General features: G+C 40.6%; 2 protein-coding genes across 3 annotated transcripts; both read right to left on the bottom strand.

Moving 5' to 3' along the window:
* Positions 1–1,148: 1,148 nt before the first annotated feature.
* On the bottom strand, positions 1,149–10,034 carry pyroxd1 (pyridine nucleotide-disulphide oxidoreductase domain 1). 2 transcript variants are annotated; one of them, XM_071896000.2, is made up of 13 exons: positions 9,738–10,034; positions 9,527–9,607; positions 9,016–9,135; positions 8,057–8,185; positions 7,555–7,628; positions 7,114–7,310; positions 6,856–6,950; positions 4,989–5,091; positions 4,758–4,870; positions 3,798–3,920; positions 3,030–3,167; positions 2,701–2,790; positions 1,149–1,606 (listed from the first exon to the last, which is right to left on the bottom strand). In XM_071896000.2, the coding sequence occupies exons 1-13, from the start codon at positions 9,813–9,815 to the stop codon at positions 1,448–1,450; spliced, it is 1,500 nt and encodes a 499-aa protein (XP_071752101.2). In that variant the 5' UTR covers positions 9,816–10,034; the 3' UTR covers positions 1,149–1,447. The 2 variants fall into 2 exon arrangements, with proteins under 2 accessions (XP_071752101.2, XP_078138212.1); XM_078282086.1 differs by having other exon boundaries at positions 1,433–1,606; positions 2,711–2,790.
* A 2,567-nt stretch (positions 10,035–12,601) lies between these two features.
* Positions 12,602–14,140, bottom strand: iapp (islet amyloid polypeptide). The gene is made up of 3 exons (XM_071896005.2): positions 14,061–14,140; positions 13,471–13,614; positions 12,602–12,776 (listed from the first exon to the last, which is right to left on the bottom strand). Exons 1-3 carry the CDS (start codon positions 14,138–14,140, stop codon positions 12,602–12,604), a joined length of 399 nt encoding a protein of 132 aa, XP_071752106.1.
* Between the last annotated feature and the right edge of the window lie 1,138 nt (positions 14,141–15,278).

Here is a 15,278-nt window from a genome sequence, read left to right as displayed (position 1 = left end):
CTAGAACTTGTTGTTGGTACTTTTTTGTTTTCCAAAATAACAAGCACATAGGCTAAAGTCATTTTAGTTTGTTTAACAATTTCTGTAGGGACCATGTTTCATATCAGGGGGACCCCAAATGTGGCCCTGACCCAATGTTGGAAACCCTGATCCTCACAGTAGTTTGTGCTGACATAATTTCCAGTTGAAGTTTAAAGTGATGCTTGGTGCTTCTTTACAGTGATACTTTGTAGTACTTTGTTGTGTTTGCTGTACTCTGTAGAAGTTTGTGGTCTTTAGAGGACTTTGCAGTTTGTGTTTTTTTGCTGTATTTTGTGGTACTGGTTTATAGTAGTAATGCCCCGCACCAGATCTGGACGTTATCCCAATTGTTCTCATTGTGTTTATTCTGTGTACTTTGTGTTAAATTTTGTTATCAATATTTAATCTTGGTTTGTCCGCTCTCCGCACCCATTGCACACCTGATCGTCCTGGAAGGGGGATCCCTCTCTGTGAGGCCCTTCACAAGGGTTCTTCCATTTTTTTTGAAGAGTTTTCTTTCTGAGGGAGTTTTCTGGGAGTTTTTCAAGTGTCTATGTGAAGTTATTAGTATCAGTAACACTGGAGAATGAATTTCAGTGTCCACCATCTACTGCACCATCGCTATACACTGTACATCTGGGACTTGAATGTGAACATGACGCAATCCATGTGCCATCTTGATAGCACTATCTGGATCAATGGAAATGTTGACAGATGCTGTAAAACTATGACCTGCTCCACATCCACAGAGTGACACGCTGTCACCTGGGAAAGCTGCCCAGTATGACCAAAGTCATTCCCTGTTGGCCTCTGAGCAGCTCCAGCTGAGCAGCTGAGTGTCAGGTGCCGTCTTGCCCGAGGACACATCATCAATACTTCTTAAGGGAAGGCAGATTAGATTTAGACTAGATTTTTTCAGCTGGTTTAGAGATTCAAACTGGCCATCTTCCAGCCATGAACCAGCTTCGCCAACCTCAAGGCCAAGAAAAAGCAGCTGCTTGACTTGTTGCAGTGAATCACCTCACTGAGAATCAATTTTCACCCAATCACTCCGACCACTAGGGGGCAGTAATTCACTAAAACTGATTCTCCAACGGTGGTTAAACCTCAAATTAAGACCACAGGGGAAGAATCAGGAAAATAATTTATTTTAAAGCAAAAATAAATCCTTTACAAGTAGACTGAGGATGAAGATAATCTCTCTGCTTTTTTACACAGCCATTTCTTGTTGCCAATAAAACTGACACAGCAGTTAGCCGTGACATGATAGAGTGCACTGAATGCAACATTTCTGTCAATATCTTTAGACATCCTTCAGACATTAGCAGCTTTAAAATCATATTTCTTCAGTAATGTCCACCGTCTGCATGATGCTTCAGTCCGCAGTGTTCGACATGCTACAAAGTGTCGATCGCGGCCCCGCCGTTCAGTCAAAATAGTCTTCTATATCGATGTTGGGGTTGAGTAGCTCGTCTCTGTAGGGCGTCAGATCCATCTGGTTGAGGATCAGGTTCTCGAAGGTCTCCTCCAGGTCCGTTTCCCCGATCAGCACCGCTCCCACCATCCGCCCCCCGCTGAGAACGACCTGGAACAAAAACCAGAGGGGGGTGTGAGTGGGAATTAAGCAGTGGGATGGTTTCTCCAGTGTTGGACTAAATAACTACAGGGATCCTCCTGTTCGCTCTGGATTTTAAGGTGAAGGGTGAGGGAAAACATTTTCACACGCTGTTCCTGTACATCTAGAATGTCAGTTTCATCATACTGCTCACTGATCAAAATGTTTAAGTGTCATGTTGCTTTATGTATTATATAATTTGGCTTTTGGTGCGGTACTAGGGATGGGACAATAACCAGTATTACTACATATCACAGTAAAAAACAATAACAGTTATGACACCGTACCTAATTTTTTTTTTCCGTGACCACTGCAATAACCGCCACTAATCTGTCATCATTAGTTTTAATATTTTCCCAAAAAGGGGAATTGTAAATTGTTGCTGACTGAGTTAAAATAGATGCAGACCAGTAGCACTTTATTTGAGGTTCAATTGACTTTATTTTAGATGCTGTTATTTATGTGTTGTTTATGACTATCCTTACAGTTTTTATAAGCTAAACTGGCATTTTATCATGTTTTTTATATATATATAATATTTTACATAAATATTCTACAGTCTTACATTAAAACATGTTTAAAAAAGAGAAATGTCTTGTGATTGATATGACACATTTTTAAGTAATTGCAGCATATTAAAGTACCGTTTTTAAGGTTTTCATCTTATTAATAATTAGCAAGATAATATCGTATATCAAGATAATTTTGGCCAAGATAATTGTACCATGAAATTTTCATATCAGCACAGGCTCACACGATACCAGCATCAGATGACACTCATAGAAAAGCAGTGGCTGCTTTCACATAGACACAAACCAGTCTAATATATGTCACTAGTCATATGTTCCAGATGCCACTGGGCCTCCTTGTATACCCAACAGCATCAAAACAACTTGAAGAGGTTTTGACACTGCTTACGTGAAAAGGCACAATCCAATATATTTGTGTACAGGAAAATCACAACTGCGAGCCAAAAGCAAAATTATACTGGTGCCATCTTTTAAAAACAATGGAAACATCAACATGCAGAGTAGTAACATCACGTTCTAATCACGTCCGGTCACCTTGACGTACTCCTGGCCTTTAGTGCAGCGCACCAGCAGCTCCTGGTCCGGCCCCAGACCCTGCCCGTTAAACTTGCCCAGCAGGACCACCTGTGGCGTGACGAGAAGAGAGGAAGCTGTTAAAACACACAGGGAGAACGAGCCTGGAGGAAGGGAAGGAAAGAAGAAGAAGACACTGTGTAGCGCTGTGAAATGCCTTTGAGGGGGTTTTGACAAAGTTATTCTCTGTATAATTAAAAACTGGCGGGTTATAACCTGCACAGTAGATGAACAACGCGCTGGTTCTCATTTGAATCTCATCCCTTCACCGCAGTAAAACCGACACGCACCTTGTAGTTGAAGAATTTGGTGATGTGTGAGAAGAGTTCGAAGCAGAAGTCCAGCTCCACTGGTTCTGACAGGACGTGTGCTGCCATGCAGCGGCCGGCGTGCCAGCCCATCTGACGGGCCTGGGTCCACAACCGCATCTGCACAGGACACAGACACACGGTGCGGGTCTGAATTTTAGACGGGTGAAATATAAAGCTTTGTTTCTTCTATACGGACACCAGGACATACTGACGAATCTGTCCATGGAGCAGGCAGCGTCTGAATTGTTTTTCTGTCATTTTTTAAACAGTAATTTAAACAATAGGCTACTTGTTAAGGGAAATGAGACTATTCCTCATCTAATTTCCATCACTGTTCCACAACTTTTGCATGACTTCTCCATTACCTCTTTACAAATTTTCATACTCTAATTTTAAACTGAACTAAAAAGTAACCGTCTGCTACACTAACTTTAAGCATTAGTTTGTTTTCCCTTTAAAATCAAGGATTGTAATATTATTTTAACTCAACAAAAAACCAACAGCAAGCAACAATAGTGTATAACCTCTAGGCTGCTGCCATTTAAAGGTTAACATCTTTACTCGTCTTACAGTGTTGCAACATCAACCTTAACCTGTGACTATCCAGGAAGTAATCATGTGAAAACCAAAGCTGTCAAGACGTGGAACCATTTGACTCGACACAGGACCTGGAGGGCTCCATACAGGCTGAAGGAAGATAACTGGTGCTCTATACAGGTTAATGCAATGCTCTGTCTATGCGTCTACCTGCTGCCACAGTGGGCTGTGTTCCCAGCATGCAGTGCACACGTCTCCTGCGGCATAGACGTCTGGCTCTGATGTCATCATGTGGTCGTCTACTCGCAGCCCGCCGTCATCTGCCAGAGCAAACTGAACACACACACACACACACACAAACAAATAATTATCATTAATGGCCAATATATGATTTATCTTATCTGTTCAGTTGTGACACATTACATTCTTTACCAATATACTCTGAAGATTTTTTGGGGCATTTTGTCCCCATAGCTTTCCATGAAAAAAAAAATCTTAATCTGTGGGTCACCTGTCAAAATCTGCACTATGTATTTATTTTTATGCAAATGAACTATCTTTACACCTAGCTAAATTGTTGCCGACTAAATACAATTTTGTATTTCTTTAACCTTAAAATTGCCAAAGCCATCCCCAGGCAATATGTAACCTATTAATCAAAGAGTACTAATGTATATTAACCAAACAGAATTATTCTCATAGTTCACATCAGTAAAATATGACAAATGACATCATACCTCAGCTGCCAAATACTCAGTCAAATGTGTTTTAATGCGACTCCAAAAAGAACCACTTTCAAAACTGCATGCACAAAGGATGTGTTAGCTAATAACAGAAAAGATCTGGACAGAAAACATTAAATCAGCTATAAAACAGGCTGGAAACCAGACTGTGACTGAGAGCGATAACAGCTCAGCTCCTTCAGTGACACATAGAGGCAATGAAGGACAACTGCAGAGAATTTTGGATGATTTTCTGCGTGATTTTGTAACGTTACTGTCTATTTAATGGAAAGTAACATGATGGATGAGGGAGAATGACATGCAACAAAAGTCAAGAGCTCAACTTGAATCCACTACGCAGCTAGTATGATGCTTCAGCCTGCAGATCCCCCAAGTACTCACAGGTTTCCTTACAGATCATACTGCGGATACTGAAAAGCTTCCTTACGTTGTTGCCATGGAGAAATGGTTCCGTGTTCGGCACCACACCGGTCGCGCTGACAATGAAGTCACAGCCAAACGTCTTCCCATTGGTCAGCTGGACGTAGACTGGCCAGGATCCTGCTCAGAGGGAAGAGAGGCATGAGGAGGGAAGAGGAGGAAGGAGAGGAAACAGAGGGAGGGAAGGAGGGAACAGTGACACCAGAAGAGTATTCAGAGTAGGAAATCTCGTTCTCACCGCTCTCAGATCCGAGTGTTTGCTGTGGGGAGGTGAGCAGCTCCTGGGAGGTGCAGATCTTCTCCACCTCACACTGGTATTCCACTGAAACTCTGTGGGACACCTGATACCAGAGCAGGGGGAGAGAAAGAAGGTATGACCCAACTGGAGGTCAAGCCAAATACCAGCCATATATAGGTATATTTGTAGCAGACAAGCCCACTCAACCTTCCCAACTACAATCAAGGGCTCACTTGTTGAGACGGAGTGCTACAAGTATCTGGGAACAGTGATCGATAAGAACTTGAACCATGACCTCAACACATCTGCAATCTGCAAAAAAGGGCCTGCAGAGACTTCACTTTCTACGCAGACTGAATACTTTTAATGTGGACAAGACACTGATGGCTTTATTTTACAAATCCTTTATTGAGTCTATTTTAACCTTTTGTTTAATTTCTTGGTATGGGAACCTTACAATGCAAAACAAAAATCGTTTGTTCAATATTGTTAAAGTAGCCAGCAAAATAATTGGCACGCAGCAGCTTTCTTTAACAGATATCTATGACAGACAAGTTTTGCGGAAGGCACGGTCGATCTTGGCCAGCTCTGACCACCCACTCTTGGAGGAATTCGTTCTTCTCCCCTCTGGGCGGAGATACAGGTCCCCCAGGGTAAAAAGGAATAGGTTTAAATTTTCCTTTGTTCCAAGTGCAATAAATGCGCTTAATTTGCACTAAACCTTGACTGCACTGCTCAGCAGCACTTTATTATAGCTACCATTCCAATGGTTTGATACTTTTAACAAACTGATACATTTTTTTTGGTTGTTTGCTGTAACTGTTGTGATTAATGTACCATGTCCTCTTGTATGTTGTGTTTGTGTTTTTGCCCTCTACTGCAAATCAAATTTCCCCTCGAGGGACAATAAAGATCTGAACTGAACTGAACTGAACAACAAATAGATTCCCCAAACCGATACAATAACGCCTTAAGTGTTTCTTGTCTTATGAACACACAGTCCTTCCAGCTGCTTGAATCTGATCTGCCCTGTCTTGCCACAACGGCTGATAGCCAAGAACCAGTGGGGAACGCTGAATACTCTACTGATGAGTAGATTCAACTTGCACACTTAGATCAAAGTAAAGAAACCTGCATGGAAGTGTGAACTACTTTGATTTATTGATCCCCTGACACCCAATATAATACACCTATTTACTACTGTAAATGTAACAATATCATAATAATGCTCATTTTTATGCAGACCTTTTCAAAACATAGCTACCACGCACTTTACAAAGGAGTAAAAAAATAAATAAATAAAAAAAAAAAAGCATTGCAAGCAAGGTAAAACAAATATAAAAGCAAGGCAAGAATCATAACATTAAAATGTAGACCTTCTCATTTCTGTAATGAGAAGGCTTCCACTCCACTTTGGATCAGAAATAGGTGTACTAGTGTATTATATTGGGTGTCAGGGGATCAAAAAATCAAAGTAGAGGAACAAAACATATGCACACTTAGATCCAGAAACTTGCATGGACCTGAGTGTGCAGAAGTTTTGTTCCTCTACTTTGATGCCCTGACACCCAATATAATACACTAGTACACCCATTTTGGATCCAAAGTGGAGTGGAAGCCTTCTTGTTACAGAAATGAGAATGTCTGCATTTTAATTTTATGTTTCTTGCCTTGCTTTTATATCTCTTACCTTACTTGCAATGCTTTTGCTGTTGATTTTATCTGTTTTTAACTTTATACTCCTTTGTAAAGTGCTTTGCAGCTATGTTTTGAAAAGTTCTGCGTACAAATTAACAGAATTATGGTATTATTATCACTACAATTACAGTAGGTATCATTTAGGATCTGCAGTAACACAATATCTCACCTCCTCCGCTCCTCTCAGAAGGATTCCTTCATGCCAGTCTGGACCGAGGGCACTGCCAGGCTCTGTAGGACCGGCACCACGCCCTCGTCTGTCGTCTGGAACACACACACACACACACACACACATACACACACACACAATTAACTTATTGTTTGTATGAAATAAAACCAAAATACCAATCCTGGGACAGATTCCACAGTAGCACAGCACAGAAAAGAGTATCTGAGTCTGGCATTTGAGTCATTCTACTGTGCAGACCTGCAGTGAAGGTGTGGGACGCCCCGGCCGCCGGCTCCTCAGTGGTGTAGCGAGCCCTCTTGCAGGGAGCGTCTCTCTCCGGTCTGTCGGTCTGCAGCGAGGGGATGAGGAACTGAGCCGCTCCGGCGTCAAAGAAGGTGTTTCCTATGGCCTTGTCCTTCACAGCCCAGATCACCTCACAGCCCTCCACCTCGTACCTGGACAATATATATTCAGTAACAGTGTGAATAAGAATTAATAAAGTGTGAATAATCTGAATGAACATGCTGGTAATGTTATGTACGATTTCCATGGCTGTGGGTTCAAAGTTCTTCAACTGTGACTAGAAAAATATACAGACATTTCAGTTTAGATGAGAATTGTGTCCACAAACTCCCATCAGAGAAATACACACACACACATACACACACACACAATGTCTTAAGGTTATTGTAGACTCACACTAACTCCAAGGCGATCCCTCCATTCCCAATAACAACGATTCTCTTTGCTTTGGATAACCGCTTCTGAAATTCCTGTAAACACAATTATAGGGAAAACTGGTAAGCATCCACATGGTGTTTTATTACAAATACAGTACAATGTTGCAGTAACCATAATGCTACTAAATTAATTTATGTGGATAGAGTATTCAAAGCACGTTTGTACTACAATATTGCCCATTGGCTTAGCATGGAGCTGCAGCTAAAGGGAAAATGAGTAGTTCAACAATATAAAGAATAGATAAGAATAGATGAAGCTGTTTGTCTCAGGAAGAAATAAAAACTGGTGCACAAAACACCATAACAACAAAATATCAAACTGCCCCAAAAGAAGTGGAAGAACTGCTTCCTCCTGAAGTATGAATCCCCCTGTGAGCCGGTCTCAGCAGTTCAGTATCTTCAGGGGAACCCAGACCTGCACATCATTCAGACTACAGACTTCCGGAGAGACGGGGTCGTACCTGGGCGCTGTCAGTGTCCCGGATCCCCAGCACACAGGGGTTGTCCTGGGTCAGCAGCTTGGGTCGGCCCCCGCTGCAGAGACACAGCTTCTCATAGCCGACAAGCCGGCCGTCCACAGTCTGCACAGCCTGAGGACAGGAGGTAGAATGAGCGGGGATACTGGTCTTCATTTTACATCGGGGGGGTCAAGTCTTATTTCTCTAGCTTTCATAAATCGGTGAGGTGATTTTTCCATTTTTCCCATTTTTGTGCTGCTGATCACAATTCCATCAAACAGCATTTAGACCACAGGAATGAATTAGACCATGTGAATTGTTAAATTGAATCATAGTTGTCATAGTGATGTGGTGCAACCAAATGTCCACAAGGTGGCGATAGCAAACAGATAACGGTCACTTCAATCCATCTGCTGTTGCAGGAAAGCACTCTCTACACTTTGTTGCGGTTACATTACTTTGGAGCATCATGTAACAAATGTGATAAACATTCACTGCTAAGTGTTGCAGCAATATGTTGTTTTATAATCCATGACATCATAAAATTATAATACCTGTGCAGATGTTTAACATTGCTATAGAATGGGACATTGATTATAAGATTAAACTTTATTGATCTCCGTGGGGGAAATTAGGTCCTTGCAGCAGCAAAAAGTAATAGGATTCAGCAGGGAAAAAGACAAATAGGATATAAAATAAGCAATAAAACCAGTTACTGCTAGTTACTATTTAAATACATGTCACATAAACTGTATTAGTGAGACATATGGGTATGTGTATGGATTACTAACACGCATGGACTATTGGACTGTTACTGCAGTTACTTACAGTTGTTACATACAGATGATACTAGCAGTCATGACTGATACGAATATCAGTATGTATACAGTATGAAATGAAAATAACGTTAAAATCTGCAGAGTCTAACAATGTCTTCCATCCTCTGCTAGACAGCTACTCACATGTGTGTGTGTGTGGAGGGCTTTGACAGCAGACTGGATGACGGTCAGGTTGGGGAATTTCTCCTCCAGAACGCTGGATGGACGCTCCTCCACATCAAACTCCTCCAGCGTCTTTGACACCTGCCAGGCAGGACAGAGGAACAGAGCAGGGGTTTACTGTTCTGAATATCTATAGGCCAAATATTAGAGGTTTACCACCTCTAGTAAATAAAAAAAAACACATCAAGACAGATGCAGTGTATTGTACTGCATGTCATCATACAATGCATTCTCAAGTGAACACAGGCAAGAATATCATGTCATTTAAAAACAAAACAAGTATTAATACCTGTGTAGCAGTTTTGATATCATCATCATAACATTTGCCATTTGGTGGATGACTTTATCCAGTAAAGTGAGTGCATGCATTTTAAGTATGGGGGACCCAGTGGGGATGAAACCCAGAACCCTGTGTTAGTGTTAGGACCATCATCATCATCATCATCATCATCATTATCATCATCATCCTGACCTGTTTGAAATTGGCCACTGCCTTGATGTGAGAAGCTGCTGTGATCAGAGCCACGTCATCTGCAGGAAACTGGGATGACAGCTGTCAATCAAGATCAAACAGAGCAACCGTTAATGGTAAGATAATGAGAAATACTAACAGTTTAAATAGCTTTAAACCTGCCGCAACATCCCTATTACAGAGCTACAACTTCAGTTCATGTTTAGGCTACCTGCTCAGCACATGTTACACCTGCGATGCCTCCTCCCACGATCACAAACTTGAACGTTTTCTCTGTTTTACCTGCCATTCCCTTCAGATAGTACTAAGCTAACGTTAGCTAACACTAGCTAACAAGCATGTTCCTACAGAGAGATGTGGTTAGACGGGCAATACAGCTGTTGTGCTAAGTCCTTAGATAATAACACGTTGTTTAGCTGTTAAAACCCGACTAGTTTTGTGACCAGAGTGTCAAAATGCTTGTAGATAGGCGTTGTGTGATAGTTTGTGATGGGTTTCTGTGGCACAGGAGCCTCACATCCGTGTTTACAACTAACTACGGCAAGCAGCAGGATCAAAAATGTTATAATTCAACCAAGTCACAAGCACAAGTCCTAGTGGGTCAAACCGCCACTGTACGGTCCTATGTGACTTTGTATGGAAGCCCGTTTCCGCCACCTGTTAAAAAAATCTGGCACTTTTCTCTTTTTTTCTATCATGAATTGAGATGCTAAGTCATTATTATGAGATGCATTGTTATGAGATGCTAAGTCATTATTATGAGATGCATTGTTATGAGATGCTAAGTCATTATTATGAGATGCTAAGTCATTATTATGAAATGTTAAGTCATTATTATGAGATAGTATCTCATAATTATGAGATGCTAAGTCATTATTATGAGATGCTAAGTAATATTTATGAGATACTATCTCATAATTATGAGATACTAAGTCATAATTATGAGATACTATCTAATAATTTTGAGATACTAAGTCATAATTATGAAATGCTAAGTCATTATTATGAGCTACTATCTCATAATAAATCATAATAAATCTCATATTTCTGACTTACACCAGCCACTTTATCAGGTACACCTATCTAGTAGCGGCTGGTCATCTGTTGCTGTAGCCCATTTATCATAAGGACCAACAACTTGTGTGTTCAGATGCCCTTCTGCACTCTGCTGTTGTAAAGACTGTTATTGGAGCATTTGTGGCCTTTCTGTTAGCTTGAACCAGTCTGTCCATTCTCCTCTGACCTCTTACCTCTCTCATTAATAAACTGTTTTCGGCCACAGAACTGCGGTTCACTGGATGTTTTGGTTTATCACACCATTCTCTGTAAACACTAGAGACTGTAGTGCATGAAAATCCCAAGAGGGCAGCTGTTTCTGAGATGCTGAACTACCACGTCTGGCACCAACAATCGCACCAATCAGTTGAAGTTGCTTAGATCACGCATCTTGCCCATTCTAATGTTTGGTCAAACAAAAAACTAAACCACTTCACCATGTCTGCATGCCGTGACAATTACTTTATGAAAGAAGTATTATTATTATTATTATTATTATTATTATTATTATTATTATTATTATTATCATTTTTTATCATTTCTTTCTTTACAACACAGTTTACAAGTTGCTTTAACAATCAAATAAAAGCAAGTATCCTACTCATAAACTATAATGTAAAACAAGAAAAAACAAGAACAAAAGATGAACAAAAGAGAAGACTAGAGGGTAAAAACAATAAAATAGTGAAAATAATAGGTTAAAAGACATCCCATGAAAGCAAGTGTATAGAAAAATAAGATTTAAGAAGTTTTAAAAAAGGCAATTGTCATTTATTGTCAATCTATTCTATGTCAATCACTTCTCATGCCTGATATAAAATAGAAACTTTATGGTTTGATGCCAAAATTCTTCTCTTCCAAAAGTCAGTCAGAGTAGAAACAGAATTATCCGTCTTCTTTTTCCCCACATCTGCATTAATATTAGTTAAATCACAGCCTCCATTATCCTGTTTATGCTCACACCACTTATACAGGCCTGTGAGAGATTAATGTCAGGGATTAAAGTGGCCACTGGGTCAGAATCAGATCTAACATTTCATCAAAACATTTCATCCAGCATCATTACCGCGCTGATAAACAACACGGCAGCAGATAACCAACTGAAGCACGGTGCCCACGTTTTTTTTTTTTTACCCAATTTGTGATTTCACACGAAGCAATCGACAGATCTTGACTCTTCCCCGCTCCCTGTCAGGATGTTTGGCAGATAATGGCTGCATTGTTTTTATTGTTTTTTTTTATTCATCAGCAAAAGCCCGGCACTTGTTCTATTTTTGAAGCGGGTTAACCATGCATGGGAGTATTGATGTCAGTGTGTGAGATGATCGGGTCGCTGGTAATCAAACAGGTTAATGCTGTGCGTCACGCTTCTCCTCTTGATTTTCATTATTACCTTACATGACCGCCTGCAGGGAGATAGCATGGGACTCTCTGAAATACTGGATTGTGATCGCCTTACTGTTATGAAATAGTTTCTTTGGGAATCTCAATTAACTGGCTGCATTTGGTCTATCCCTTTCTATTTTTCTTCACAGAGGAAAAGTTGAATTTATGTGAAATTGCATGTTTTGTGGGTGTATTTCAATACTGTGTGGGGTTCTTGATCATGTCATTCAAACCCTGCTGCTTCAAAAATGAACCAAGCATGTTTTATTTTATTTTCATGTAGCCTAGCTGTAGGCTGATATGCAATAATGAATTTTTAGATATGTTTTCAAAATTTTTATTATCAAAACAACAAACAGATAATAACATATTTATTTGATATGCCTTTACATCAATTTTCTTTTATTTGTTTATTTTTAATATGTATTTTTATATTCACATGCTATGGTGGAATAGCCTTAATAGAAACACAAAGACACACAAAGCCAGAGAGAGAAAAAAAAATCACATTTTTACCAAGTTTTTCCATGGTTTTAACAAAAGGCACTGTTTTTTTTTTAAAGTTTACAAAATAAAGAAAAAATTCTGTTCATCATCATCATCATTCACTGGGAGTGCAGAGGTGTTTGGGTGTTAGAGGGTCAGGTAGGTGGGAGGCTGCAGCAGCTCCCTCTTGCCGTAGGCGGAGGAGCCGACATTGGTTGGAGCGTAAACGGTGCCGATGGTGTTGCTGGAGCGAACCAGGAAGTCCGCTAGTCTCTGGGTCACGCAGGTCGCTGTGTTGCACTTCCTCTTCTCTATATGGTGACTGGGAGGGAGAGAGGGAGGAGAAACTCATGAGAGAGGGACTGATGGAGAGAGTAAGTCAGTCAATCAATGAACCATTCAAAAAGCAAAAATTAGTCAAATTATAGCATGAAAAACCCCACACAGTGAGGAAGACTGCTACTACAATCTTCGTTTTTCATAATAATAATAAGTAGAAGAAGAATACATTTTATTTATAAAGCGCCTAACATGACACTCAAAGACACTTTACAACAGCTAAGGGAAAAAAAACAACAAAAAATAACAAATATATAAGATATATAACAATTTGTACAATAATGACCATAATAAATAAATGAAGATAATAAAATGACATGAGTATGAGCAGTAAAATCAAAAACAGTGATGATAGTTTGTTCATTGCTGGAGAGGCAGTGGGACTCAGATACTGTAGGCAGTTTTGAAAAGATGGAGATTTGAGATTTGAGAAGATGCAGATTTGACTATTTTTGACAAGCCCCCCCGTCCCACAAAAGGCCATTTTGTTGCACCAAAATTATACAAATTGTTGTGAAATAATCAAGACAATATTCATATCTAGGCTACATCCACATCTTTTTGGTTATAAGAAGATAAATGATTCTATAAGAAGCTGAAAGAAAGTCTCGATAAATACCCCAACAACAAGCATCATCAGTACAATGTGACCCCTGATTCCTGTCTAACTGGGTTACCTGTTGACAGCTGTGAGGCCTCTCTGCGGCCGCGCGCCCATGAGGCCGAGGAAGGGGTTGGAGACGAGGCCGGGCACGAGCCAGCCTCGGCTCTCTGGGAGCGCGCTCTCCTGCTCGCTGGATGAGCCGAAGGGACTGAAGTACCTGAATCACAGAACGGGAGAAAAAAAGGGTCAAACCGTTTCACATCGACAGCTGATGATCCCCTCCTCAAAAACGTCCAATAAAGTCTCGAGGGAATGAGAAAAAGTGGCCATGATTGCACACTTGGGCACTTTCCCGCAGCCGAGTTCAATTGGCTTCCACCTCCAGTTGTGCGTCTGTCCCCTGCTGCTCGTCACCCAGGTCATTACAGCTCCCCTTATCTCGCAATTTCCCTGAGATCCAGCTCATCGTCTGCTGGCTTCAAATTCACCCACCTCATTTGTTTCCCACCCTTAACCATTAACCGTCGATCGTTTGAACCCTGCCTCTAAGCTGAGAGCACGAGGAGCGCGGATATTTTCCTCTTTTAACTTGAATTGATGTTCCAAAATCCTTGTCAGTCTTTACAGTAACTTCATGGCCCTGACGTCACTGTCGTCACTCACCTGTAGCTCGGGGCGGCGGCGACGCAGCGCAGCAACACGGGCAGCGCGAGGAGAAGCACAGGCAGCCTCAGGTGATACATCGTGTCAGAGGATTCCCTGGGAGGAAACAGTGGATTCAGCAAAGGTTTGGGTTTCTGAGTTACAGTGGGCTACAGGCCAGCTGTCTGTCACCAAGAATAAGAGATGTTTTTCTTTATGTAACTGTTATTTAACCAGGAAAATCTCTTTTTTCAAGGGAGACCTGGCCAAGATGGCAGCAGCACAGAAAGTTACAGACATACGGTGCATGATGCAATATAACAAAGTATAAAATACAGTAGTTTAAAATAGTAAACAGAAAACAGAGAGAGAAGCAAGGGCAGAGAGAGAGAGAAGGTGAGAGGAATGGGCATCATAATACTAAAAGCGTTTACAATTTCAGGTAGATTCATTCTTCTCTAGATCTGACAATTGCTTTCAACTCATAAACAGCCACCAGTTACAAACTAGAAATGTAGTGTAAATTATGTACAATCTATAACTCTGATATCAGATGCAATGTAATCTAAAGATGTACTCAGTTCTGTGATAATAAGGTACAACCAACTACCAAGGCTTAACCACTCAAAAAAAATCTCCATTTCAACAAGTCATTTAGTCAATTATTGAGTCCTAAAATCATCATTTTCTTAAAATAAGTGAAAAAATGTTGCCAGTATGGTTGAGATAATTTCACTTGTTTCCAATACAAATCAACTTGTTTCTAGAATTTTGTAGAATCAAGTGTCATTTTCTTGATGGCAGTGTAGTGATTTTGCCTTATTCTGACTTGTTTCAACATACTGACAGTCATTTCTAGAAAACTCCTGAGACAAGTAAGAGACTAAATTGAAGACTAAATGACTTATTAAGATGGATGTTTTTTTGTTTTTTTTTGCCATAATGTCCCAATTAAATCACTGAGAAATGTAACAAACAATGTATTCTTCTAACTGGTATGCAAACTAAAAAACACTCGCCAACAGACCCCCCAGTAGCTTCCCCTTCATTTACAGACACAGGACAAGTCCCCCCCCCAAAAAAAGGAAAAGGCTGAGTACTCACTTTCAGTTGTTCAGAGCCAGCAGCAGTCAGCGGATCCCAGTCAGCCACTGGAGCGGTCCAAGGTTTCTCAGTCTGTCACACAAACCGCCTCGCACAGTTATAAGCTCTCCGCTCAAACCACTTGTGACATCAGCT

This window comes from Centroberyx gerrardi, chromosome 24 (assembly GCF_048128805.1).
Source record: "Centroberyx gerrardi isolate f3 chromosome 24, fCenGer3.hap1.cur.20231027, whole genome shotgun sequence".
Classification (NCBI taxonomy): Eukaryota; Metazoa; Chordata; class Actinopteri; order Beryciformes; family Berycidae; genus Centroberyx; species Centroberyx gerrardi.
The sequence above is the reverse complement of the archived record's forward strand: the minus strand, read 5'-3'. Positions and strand labels throughout refer to the sequence as shown.